This window comes from Aedes albopictus, chromosome 3 (assembly GCF_035046485.1).
Source record: "Aedes albopictus strain Foshan chromosome 3, AalbF5, whole genome shotgun sequence".
In the NCBI taxonomy this organism is placed as follows: Eukaryota; Metazoa; Arthropoda; class Insecta; order Diptera; family Culicidae; genus Aedes; species Aedes albopictus.
The window spans coordinates 190,258,144-190,271,028 of NC_085138.1; the positions used below are offsets into that span (position 1 = coordinate 190,258,144).

Consider the following 12,885-nt stretch of genomic DNA (forward strand, 5'->3'; position numbering starts at 1 on the left):
AACCAGTCATCACAGTCGTCTCTCGTGTGAATGTCAGCGTAACGTTCAAGAAGATCTGTGAGGAAAGTACCAGCAGAAGTCGTTCTATATCCGATGAAGAAATCCAATAACTTACCAGAGAGCTTGCGCTCCCGTTCGCTACGCCTCAACACTGCATCCTTTTCAGGCTCATGTTGTTCTAATTGCGAAGGGCGCGCAACTGGCGTCGTCCTGTTCGATTATTGTCCACCGGAGACTTCATCCAAGATTTCATAATCATCGTCGAAATCTTCGGGATCCTCGTTTTCAGAAATCTCCTTCATCAGCTGAATTGCTGCATCCGCTGCTCACTGTGTCATCATTGGAGAACATTTCCCCTCTTGCTCATCGAGTGGTAGAATCACTAGAGGAAAACATTTCTCATCATCCGGACACACATGATAGGGATAGCAAGATTCGTCCAATTCTACGTCACTGGCTATTACAGTACGTCTTGACAGTTCACATTTGATGCCGTCCACTGTGTCATTCCGCACCAGCATAGCCATTCCTTGCTGACTCAGGTGAGAATGAGGTTATTCGGATTGCTTGAACACATTCTCGCAGAAGGTTTCTCCAGCTTGACTTCCAGCTCGTATAATCCACCTTTCATCTGTGCGGTTCCAATAATCTTTACGTCTTTCTTCAGGACAGCCATCAGATTGCCCCGGTGAACGAGCAGTACGTCCTCCATCCGTAGTGGCATCCCTCGATTGCTGCACCCTGTAATTGTTCCTGCAACCTTCGCTTCCAATGTTACATCATCTTTGGCCATGTTGATGGCAATTGACTGTCTCAGCTTCCCGTATGTTGCGAAACCATCTTGACGATTCACCAGATGGTCACTGGCACCGGAATCAAGCTTGAAAATAATATTGTTCTTGCTGGGCTTCCTGCTTGACCGATCTGCCATAAAGACTACTCCGTTTTCCGTATTCTCCACTTCAGCATTCGTTCCATTGTCCCATTCCTGCCTACAGTCTCTCTTGAAATGGCCACGTTTTCCGCATTGGTGGCTTCTCCCTTGAAACTTCTTGGCATCATGCTTGGGCTTCATCCATGGCTTGGTCGCAGCTCCCAAAAACGCCACAGTGTTGATTCTTCCGGAATCCTCTTGCCGTTCCGTTTGTTTCATCTTTTCAGCCAGTAATCGCTGCTTCATCATTTCAAGAGTGAGATCTTCTTCAGCGAGATTTTCGGGGGCGGTGGCCAACGGATCAAACGAATCTGGTAGAATCTGGAACAAGGAAATGTCCGCATCCGCTTCATAAATCGTGGCACCGGGTGTCTTGAACTGCCTGATGATATCTTCGAATACCAGCAGATGGGCTCGTACAGACTTCCCTTCTTCCAGCTTCAAACGATTCAACTGCTTCCGCAGTAGATTTTGAGTTCCGATGGACTTCTTTGCGAAGGTGTTTTCAAGGGCATTCCACATTAGACGTGTGCGCCGAAGCAATTTTCACCGGCGGCGGCGGTTATAGTAATATAAGGCAGCGGCGGCGGCGACGCCGGCGCCACGCCGTTCGTCCTATTCGGCGGCGGCGGCGGCGGCGTAATCGGCGTGACCATATTTTTTTAATAAAATTCTAAAAAACGATAATACAGAATCATTTTTGTTTCCTTTACTAAAGGCGAAACTGAAAGCATTTCCTCACTTTTTAGTTTTTGATTTTTTAAAACCAATATTTTTAAAATCAGTTTCGTGCACATGTAGAGTATGGATCAAAGTATCCTCTGAATTTTTTCTGTAGTGAAAAATGTTTTTCGTTTTTGCAGAAACCATTTTTGAACAAAATTTCACAAAAAAATGGTTTCTGCAAAAATGGAAAACATTTTCCACCTCAAAAAAAATTAGAAGATATCTTGATCCATACTCTACATGTGCACGAAAACCGATTTTGAAAATATTGCTCCGTTATTTAATAAAAAATCAAAAACCGGAAAAATTAGAAAATCCTTCCAGTTTCGCCTTAAGTACAATTTCCATCTATTTTGTGTGAAAGGTGTAATCGCTTGTGTTAACGTATGCACATCAGATATCTCAATAAAAAAACTATCCTTGAAAGAATTATGCCAAACATTTTAGAGAGAATCCTTGAGCATGTTTACCAGGAAAATTATAAAGGATTCCTCTCGATAGAAATTCACAACGTCACACTTCTCTTCTTGGGATATTTTTTCTTCTAAAACTCATTTTAAATCAGTGCTGTCATGGTAAAATCTGATTTTTTTGGAGTTCTGTTAGGGTTCTTTTCAGGAATTCCTCAAAAGATTCCTTTATGCGTTTCTTCAAAAATTCCTCCAGAAAAACTCTTTAGATTCTTCTGAAAGTTCCTCCAGGGGGCTTCCTGAAAGATCCTCAGATATTCCTCCACGTTTGGGATCGCAAATTTCTCTAGAGATTTATATAAACCTTCCTTCATGTATTCTTTCAGCATTTTTTTCTGGCGACCCTTAAAAAAATCATCCAAAGATTCTTCCAGGAGTTCCTTAAGAAACCACTTCAGTTTTTATTTCTTGACATTTCTCCAGGAATATTCCAAAAATATCTCTTCTTGGAATTACTGCACAGCATTCTTCAGTTTCCCAGGATGAATGCTTCACAAGTTCTTCTAGGGAAATTGTATCAAAGAGTTTTATCCACTAATATCATGCAGACATTGCGCAAGATTTTTTTTCAAGAATCCAGAAGTATGTCCAGGAGTTCTTCCAGGGTTTGTTTAAAATCATCCTTCAACAATTCATAAGGGGATTTATTCAAGAATTCTTTTACAGGTCGGACTCGATTATCCGGAGTCGGGTTCTGATGCTTCTCAAACACATATCTGGAGAACGGAATGCTCTTTAAAGCTGAAATTTTGTCATTTTGTCAAACCAACTTTGATTAGTAATCAGTCAAAATATCAGCTTTTTACAGCATTCCATTTTTGAGATATATTTTTGGGAAGCGCCAGAATCCGACTCCGGATAATCGAGTCTGACCTGTAGTACCTTTATCTGCAATTTGTGCGCGAATTCCCGATGAATTGTTTTCAAGGATTCCTCCAGAAACTTCTTCATTATTCAATTCAGAAATTCCAAAACCATTTCAGGAGTTTTTTTCTTAGGGATCATTTAAATATGACGTCCATCGTTTAGGGGGGAGGGGGATATGAGGGTTAAGCGTGGCACAGGGTGGAGGACGGTCTAAAAATCCTGAAAAATGATGGACGTCAAATTTGAATCAGCCCTTACCCTGTTGGCAAAATCAAAGCACTGCGTCCAATTAACTGAACTTTTGTGGTGAATCTCAGGAGCTCCTTCAATGATTCTTTCTGAAATTGTTTCAATGAAATTAAATGAAATTAAATTTCATCAGGAAATTTTTAACATTTCTGTAGAAATTCTTTCAGATTACTCTCCAAGAATAACTCCTTTATGTTTTATGTAATTTCATAAAATACTTCACCCAAGCAACACACATGTTATAATAGAGTTACGACAGCGCAAGTTTTGGTTGTATAGAAGTTTATTAGACGTAATTTAAACATTGTGTTTAAATAACGTAAAATAAACTTCTATGCCACCAAAACTTGCGCTGCCGTAACTTTAATATAACATATGTGTTGCTTGGGCATCAAATATCTGTAGAGTAATATCTCAATGAATTCCCGGAGGAATCTCTAAAGGAATCCCAGGGAAAAAATCTGAAGGATCCACAGGAGGCATTCCATAGAGAAACCATCTAAGCATTTCTTCGGTAATTCCAGACGGAAATCACCCCTGGAAGAAAATCATTGAAAAATGTTTGAGGTAATATCTTACTAACATTCATGAAAACTCATTAAACTACTGAAGATGCCTTAAGTGATATTTCAGATGAAATTCTTTAGTAGGCTTTAGATGGAATCCATGGAGGATCTTCTGAATGAATCTTTGGAGGAATTTTTGAATAAATTGTTTATCTAATTCCTGAAGATTATGTGAAAGAATCCCAAGAAGTTTTCTGAAATAATTTTAGAAAGAGTTGCTAAAGAAATTTCTGGAAACTCTCCCTCAGAACCCTTGGTGGAATTCCTACAAGGATTTATAAATAAATATTTGGAAAAATTTCAAGACAAATCTTTTAACAGAATTCATGGAGGATGTTCGGAAAGAATTTCCGAATGAATTCATGAACATAGTTTTAAAAGAACCTCTAGAAGAATGGTTCCCAGAAATTTCCAAAGGAATATATGTAAAACTTTCTACGAATTTTTATTGCAGATATTTCTTAATTTCTTAAAAAATCTTAGTGATATCCTTGAAAGAATTTCAGGAGGAATCACTGGTGAAATACGTGAAGGAATACCCAGAGTAACGCATGAACTATATGATTTTTTTTCAGAAATCACTGCAAGAATATCTACTGGAATAATATAATCAAAATCATAAAAGAACTTCTGAAGAATGTCCAAGAGACACTCCATAAAGAAATTTATAGAGAAGCCCTAAAAGAATTTTCGGAGTATCCAATGGAGGAATTCCTGAAAGTACCCTGGGTTTACTGTGTAAATATATTTTCTGGAGTTGTTTCTGAAGGACGAACGTCCATAAGTTACGCCACACTCACGCTTTGAGAAGCGAGGGGTTCTGAAGAATGTGATAATTTCAAAGGAGTCCTATACAAAAAGTGTGCTAATGAAGGGAAAGGGGAGGGGAGGGGGGGGGTGTTGAAAATGGACATTTTTGCGTGATCTTATCTATGGATTTTTTTATTAAATCAATGGCGCCATTTAAGGAGGTTCTTCGTATAAATTCTTTGAAAAATTTATGGAGAAACTTCAAACATCTCTAAAAAATATCACCATGGGTGATTTTCTGAATGAATCCCTGGAGAAATTTCTGAAATAATCCATGGGGGAGTTTCTTAAGCATGGAGCTTTTTAGAAGAAATGGTGAAATTTCTGGAGGGTCCTCTAAAGTAATTTCTGATGATTGTATGGAATATATGCCTTCAAGAATGGCATTCGTAAATTGCCATGAAAATCTTCCAAGAGATAAACAAAGAATATGTAGAAGGATGGAGGATGTGTTTGTGAACCTAATTAGATCACCGCCAAGAATCTTGTTGATAATTCGTTATGATTTACAAAAGAGACTGGCTATGTATTTAAAATAGAATAAGTGAGGATCTTCAAAGTATTGCTGTTAGAAATCACATAAAAATGTTACGAAAGATAAACAAGAAGAACTTTAGAAAACTACACCTAATATGCAGAAGAAAAAAACAATAGAAACTGATTAAAAATTGCTATCAGGTTTAAATTGGTGATTTGAAAAGTGTTGGCGAGAAAAAAAATCTTTGTCTTTTTCTCATCGGCGTGAGAAATTTTGTTCGGCGGCGTGGAAAAATATGAACAGCGGCGCGCCGGGTCAATTCAACTGGCGGCGGCGGCGTGGAAAAATCGTCGGCGACGGCGGCGCACACGTCTATTCCACATCTCTTTTGCTGAGGTCTTCTCGCGTACAACTTCCAGCACTTCATTTGCCAGGAAACTTACAATGTGGACTTTGGCTTTACGATCGGCTTTATCAAACTTCTCTCGTTGTCCAGTAACCTCGGGGGGTTCTCCGTCAAGGTTTTTAGTACCCCAACGGAATCCAGGAACATTTTCACCCTGTAACTCCAGTTCTGGAAGCCTTGTCCACCATCAAATTGAGGTATTCCGTGCGTCGATTCACCCATCTTCGCCCAACTTTTAAGGGACGACTCGAGTAACGAATAACGAAGACGTTCACAAACGAAAACAGTTTATTTGAGAAACACGTCTGTATGACTTGAGGTCTGGCTTGTGAATAATAGTTAGGAAAAAATAACAGTGGTTGGTCACCAACCCAGACAACCAGTAATCGTATAAGATGTTGCATAAGATGATAAAGTGGAGGTCATATGCATACATGCCTCCATATAGGCTCATGTAAAATGTACGCATATCGCCTCCATTTTATCATCTTATTCAGCATCTTATTCAATCACTGGTTGACTGGGAAGGGCGTAACCAGGGTGGGGCATTAGGGCGATTGCCTACTGCGTCAATACTCTCCAAAATCGTTCTGCATTCCTCGTAGAACAACTCGTTCTTTCGACTCTGTTCCACGTACCCGATGGTGCTCTCGGATTAACATGTAGGTTATGCTGGGCAAAAGTTTTTGTTTTTTTATTCTTCACTCACTTAACCTAATTTACAGCTCGTCTATCCACTAGGGCACTGCGTGAGCGATTTCAATTAGAAGCTGTACTTACACTTTGTACAGTGCCTAAATGCATTCCATTCTAATTGTACTGTATCGAACTGGTAGCCGTTGCGCTGCTTTCACTTTCGACCCTATCATGGTAGAATGATGAGCACGAGGATGTTGGTGTGTGGCTGTTGGTTGTTCTTGTTTCCAGTCCGATTGGAGGTCCATTATGGGTTGCCGTCAGGGGGAAAAAGCAACTGACGAAAGTGTCGGGGCTGGGATCGAACCCATGACCATCTGCTTATGAAGCAAACGTGTGACCAATTGCGCCACGGTCCCCGACTATAGGAATCTTGACTGTAATGATTTTGATCTCAATACACAGAATCGTTTGCTTATCTCCCTGGCCAAGTTCGCAGGGGTTGACGGTATTAAAGTGAAGGAGTTTCATTTTGATTATTGTAATGTAGTGTTCTTTAGTGAAACATATCACCTTTTTAACACTTTAATGCGCCTCTAACGGTTCATCACGAACCGGCTGCTGCAGATGGAGTATGGCTGATCATATGCATCAGACATGCTCGATAAACACGGAGGAACCGCCAGGGCTCAGTAGAGTCTATTCCCAAGCAATAGTTCCAAATCGGTTGGATTTGAGAAGGTTTTGATGATCGTTACAAATCCTAATAAAAGTTTTATAGGATTTGTGACTGGTTTTGGAACCTTTTACAGCCAGCTGACTTCAAAATGTTGTTTGGGCTCTATTTCCCACGTTTCTTGGTTGATTTTGATTAGTAATTTATTAATGTCATAGACGTTTTTTCGAATTTCTACAATGTTATACTTTATTATATTTTATTTAAATAAAGCAATTAAAATCAACCAAAAAATTAATAGTGGGAAGGAGATTTGCAGCACTTAATTGTGCTGATAGATTCGAAGCTAACGTGCGAACACTTGACGTGACAGTTTGGACTGGACAAAAAACTGACTGCTTTTTATTAACTGAACAACGTTACTTTTGTATGACTAGGTTGACATTTCTAGGCCACGCATGAGAAAATGACATGGTTTATCTTGATAGGACCGATAGGACAGAACGAATTTGAATATTTTTCATAGTATTTGTAGGGGGATGAATACATAATAGTTGACAAGCAATTTTTGTTTATCTCTTAGATGATGTTATGACACCAACAGAAAAAGTGTTAGAAGTTCAGTTACATGTTTCTGTGGGTTTTGGACCGATGACATTTTGAGGACACAAGAGATGAACACAGAGAAGTAAATATAAAAAAAAAAACAATTTGACACAGAATCGACTGTATTTTAACATGCGGGTTCGACTGATTCGATGAATCTGTCTAGAAGTAACTAGAAGACAATTGACGCTAAGATTGGAAAAAAAGCTTGCAGTTGGGACTATACTACAATAATAGCCGATAGGAAACAATGCGCTAGACAGCATTAATATTCATTTTTTAATATGTAGTATGTGCATGACGGAACAAGCAGGACACAGCTCCAGACGTCTCTTTTTAATAACGATATTCAGCATATTTCCAATAAAACTACACTTCAATAAAGCAAAGACTAAAGCTGCTATGATAGAACAGATCAGAATGACTTAATTGACTTATTGACTACATTTTGGAGATCTACTTCGAATAACTGACAAATTGACAAGAACCTAACTAAATACATGGACCATACTACAAAAAAAAAACAATTGACAAAAAGAAAAAAAGGGGAAACTTTTATTAAAACTATTTTTGTTCAACGCAGGCCAAAACAGTGTCGACTTGGGCCACGATATGCCTACGTACTTCTGTGTGTTGAAACAAAAATAGAGGCTCATAGAAGCAAACGTAGGGAAAGGGTGCGGTGTTAGAACATAAGCACAGCGTGCTACCGCCGTAATTACTATGAAAAAAAAAAAAATACACAGAATCGTTTGCTTATCTGTCAATATGTTTTAACCAACACGCAATTCTTAACTGGCAACAAATGTTACAATGGCCAATTGTTATTCGAAATGCTTGAGAGAGCTGGATCTTAGCTTTCAAGGTCAATCAACATTTCTACGTGTTTCTAAGCAAAACTTTTTAAACTGTCGTTACAGGATGGAACAGTAAACGTGTATACTGTGAAAGAAGGTCAATTCGTAAGGACAATAAACCCTGTAGGATGTACGGGATCGATAATCGAAATATCATACATCACTCTCTCGTACCAAGGTATTGTCGTTGTGCTAACAATCTTCGCATATTCCAATACTTACTTATACTGCATCCTAACAGGTCACATTGCGTTCTCAGCCCTGGACGACACGTCGCACTCGGTCCATGTTTTCAGTATTAATGGCGTTAATCTAGGTTCCAAGTACGTTTCCGGCCGGGTCACAGGACTAACCACTGCAACCGATTACCTGGTCGTATCCGACGATGCTGGTGACCTCACGATGAGTCGTCTCTATGGGTATGTTTTGTAGAATTTTGTGCATCTCTTCTGGGGCACGATATACGGTGAAACTCTTTTGCAGGTTGAAACCCATCTTTGACATTCCGCTCCATATTCCCACCCAAACGATTGTGGCCACCGGGGGAAGTACCCACCTGTTGGCACCGCTTCGCGATGGAAGCTTGGCTGTGATTGGTATAATGCAACCGATTGCATACAAAAAGCACGCCGTTCTGAACGTTTAGATCGATTTTCAAGTGAAATTAGCATGGATAGATATCTTGTCAGACTACTATTTATTTCATCCCTCAGATATTTTTACCAATTAGAAAAATAGAAAAACAATAAGCTTCCTAGAGAAAAAAAAATACTTAAATGGTGAAACTTTGCTACATACATACATAAATTTTAACTTTTATATCCATTGCGTATGGCAAAAATCAGGGTTCTGCGACTACTTCATACGAGTAAAGATCCAAAAGGGAAGTCAGATTAGTTCAGTCGGCTATCGCTTCAGGTTTAAAGTTTTGACGAGTATGTACTGAAATTGTACGTAACGAGACGACTCAATGGCGAATGCATTGGCTCGTGTATTAGTTTCCGGAGATTAGAGCATAACATATTATTTTAGATGAAATGTTACTTGAAATGCATGTTGTTATTTTATGGACGTACCTATAGTGTAGAAAACAAATATATTATGACAAAATAAACAATCGTTGCAAATTATTAATTGTTCTTATGGGTATCCTTAAACGTGATGACAATACATTCAGTTGCCTTCAAGTCAGAGGGAACAACATGTGCTTGCATGTACTCTACGTGCAGAGGATTTTTTGAACGGAAGGTGCTGCGTACCATCTACGGCGGAGTGCAGATAGAATACGGGAATTAGAGAAGGCGAATGAACCACAAACTGCATCAACTGCTGAGAGAACCAACCATCATCCACACCGCGAACATCGGGAGGCTACGGTGGACGGATCACGTCATCAGAATGTCGGATAGCAACCCGACTAAAATGGTTCTCGAGAGGCATCCGACCGGTACAAGAAAACGTGGTGCGCAGCGAGCTAGGTGGGTCAACCTAGTGGAGGATGATCTGCGGACCCTTCGCAGAGTGCGGAACTGGAGACACACAGCAAATAACCGAGCAGAATGGAGACGACTACTATGCAGAGCAGAGGTCACCAGGCTTCTGGACAGACCGGTAAGGTAGAGGTTTTCACAACCGTCATAAACCCTACCCAGCAAACACATGATCGTATATGATGTTGCATAGGTTGCACAAGTGGAGGCGATATACGTACACTTTACACGCGGCTAAATTGAAGCATGTACGCAACGCATATGGCCTCCACTTTAGCATCCTATACAACATCATATAAGACTTTGTGTTAGCTTGGTAATACCTTTTATTTTGGTTTTATGATAGTTCTAAGAACCTCTTCTAGTCTCTTTGACTATAAAATGTTACTTGGGTACCCATCTGTGACGAAACCACTGAACGCCTACGGCTGTCGTGACAGCTCATCATATCCCTTGTGTGCGTCTTCAAAAAGCAGCACGTGATTCTGTAGGCTGTCATCCTATAGTATAAATTTGTTCTCATTATCTTGTTTAGAAAAAAAAAACGATACCCATAGTTCGAACTTCTAGCCAAATCATCGATTTCCAAGCTGACTAATTAATAAACTCAAGCTTTAATCTTCTGGGGGGATACTTCATTATGCCACAGACAAACAGACGTTACACCTTGAACGATTTTCATGGAAATCCATCGCCCAGTTCACACTGCCATCATCTGGTGGAAAAGTTGCACGAATCACTGCGTTGTGCAATATCGTCAACAGAAGGCACTAGTGTGAAACGTCAAACGCATAGAAAAACGATGCGCGCGCCTCTGGTTGTGAAAGCCACAATATGAAAATTTAAAATGATCGTTAAACGCGTAGTCGATGAAAATTTCGCAAGTGTTACGTCTGTTTGTCTGTGATTATGCCATGATTAACAACATCTGTACACAAAACACATGACATAATGATTTTGAAGATATTTATTAACATTTTTTGCGACTGAAATAAATCTTCACTCATTGCAAGAAAATCTATTAAATTTTCACCATTAAAAGAGGACTAGTTTAGGATCAGACTGCTGTAGAAGAAAGATGAATGTGATCATTGAGAGCGCCCCTAGAAAATATGTCATGCGTCGGGATTCTATAAGTGGACAATGCTTTAGAACTAGTCATTCAAAGTCGTGGGCAGCAAAGGGTTAAGATGAAATGTATGCATCTTGTTTGAGAATTCTTATCATACGCAAATTCTGCCTTTGAAAATTTGACAAGAAGTATGACATCGTAGAATATATTCATACAAAAAGTGAACAAATTTCCGTGATTATGCATGTAATGCCGGTTTACTTCTCAGTGTGACTGGTTTTAACCGTTATGTGTCCGACAAACTTTTTGCTTATTTCTACACCGTGTAATTTAAAGTGGTGCTGGGTACCCTGTCGGCCACATAAGGGATAAGATTACATAAGCAATTAATATTTGGTAGGTTAAGTGAAAGAACAAGACTTGTTATTTAGTTTTGTTTTATCATAGAACAAGACGTAAGCAACAAACTTGCTGTTTGCGCAAGCTTTCGATTTAAGCGTTTGCGATCGGTGGTGGTATGAATTTAGGCGATTGTTGAACGCCGCATCGGGAAGATAAATATGTATGTATGCGTATACGCATCACATTACATGGTACCGTAATCCGGAGTAGCGTTATCAGCTCTAGAATCTCGGATAGGACGAGTAATGGTCAAGCAAAAAATCCGCTTCAAAATTACTTGAGCAGTCATTTTTGTTATGTTTTAAAAGTTAGATTTAGGGTCTTGTACCATTTGGGCAGGTGTACCTATTTTGGGCACTTGCCGCTATAACTAAGCCAATTGCAAACCGATTAATTTGAGTTTTTGTGTAGAGTAAGATACTGTACGTGCCTAACTCTATACAACAATTCAAATCAATCCGTTCGAATTGACTTAGTTATAGCGGCAAGTGCCCAAAATAGGTACACCTGCCCAAATGGTACAAGACCCTATTTGGTAAATTTTTGTTTCTTACAATTTTAAAAATCTTCATTCGGATGGAAATCGATCCAAATCAATTCTAGCGTTCAGAGGCGTTCAGGAGCTACATACCTTGCGGGAATAAGAAAAATCGAACTTTCTTTTTTATTGCATAAACTGAGTATACTTCTAGACAACATATATTCCGAATTTCAAAAAACCTCATCACTAGAACCAAAGTTATAGCCCATTGTAGCGCGAATTCTCCATAGTAACCGTCCACAAATTACGTAACACTCTAGGGGGAGGGGGAGTATGGCCGAGCGTTACGGCCCATACAAAAAATTTCGATATTTCATACAAAAAAGCGTTACGGAGGGGGGCTTCGAAAAATGTCGATTTTAGCGTTATGTAATAAATGGATGATGCCATAAGGACAAGGCAATGCGCAAAATTTCAAACGCGATTTTCTCAGTAGCTTTTCCTAGTATTTTTAAAAAGTGTCGTTACGGTGATCACGATGTGTCAAAAACTTTTCGACCGATTTACATTTTTTTTTTTAATTGCGCGTATTTCAAATCTGGACCTACTAAATGGTAGCCTAAGCAGAAGTTGATTGAATATACAGAAAACAACGTTTTATCTCTCGCACATTGTATGGTCAAGGTAAAGAAAGCACTTGGATTACAGTTGGAAAAAAGATAGGAGGGGAGTTAGGGCATAATGTGCACCCTAAGAAAATGAGTACGTTAGAACTGTAAAACAATTGTGTTGTGGGCTTTGGTTCCATGCGGTTAGGAGCGTCAGTCGTCTGGCCGTTTTGTAAGATTCGGAGTGTGGGTTCGATTCCCGCTCCAGTCGGTGAAAAACTTTTCTTCAAACGGAAAATTTTCCACTGGACCACTGGGTGTTTCGTTTGTTGTCCGTTGTCTAATGTTAGTGATCGTTCAGTCTGTGCAACCTCTGGTTGAAAACGGTGTAGTGTCTTAAAAAACAGTGACAAACTTAACATATTATCAGTACTCTTACACGTTTAGCTACATGTCCATCATTTGTTCACTACATGACAATCATTTACAACAGGTAGCAGGATTAGGGGCATAATGGACACCCTAAGCAAATGAGTACGGTTGATTTTGTT

The 12,885-nt window shown here is 39.4% G+C and overlaps 1 protein-coding gene across 2 annotated transcripts in view; it reads left to right on the forward strand.

Annotated features, from left to right (window-relative positions):
- LOC109409011 (neurobeachin-like protein 1) overlaps nt 1-9,411 on the forward strand; it is a 255,913-nt gene extending 246,502 nt beyond the window's left edge. For both annotated transcript variants that reach the window (XM_062856956.1, XM_062856957.1), the window contains 3 exons: nt 8,345-8,459; nt 8,523-8,700; nt 8,765-9,411. In XM_062856956.1, the coding sequence (XP_062712940.1) occupies nt 8,345-8,459; nt 8,523-8,700; nt 8,765-8,927 (456 nt within the window). In that variant the 3' untranslated portion in view covers nt 8,928-9,411. The remainder of the gene's footprint in view (nt 1-8,344; nt 8,460-8,522; nt 8,701-8,764) is intronic.
- Nucleotides 9,412-12,885: the final 3,474 nt, after the last annotated feature.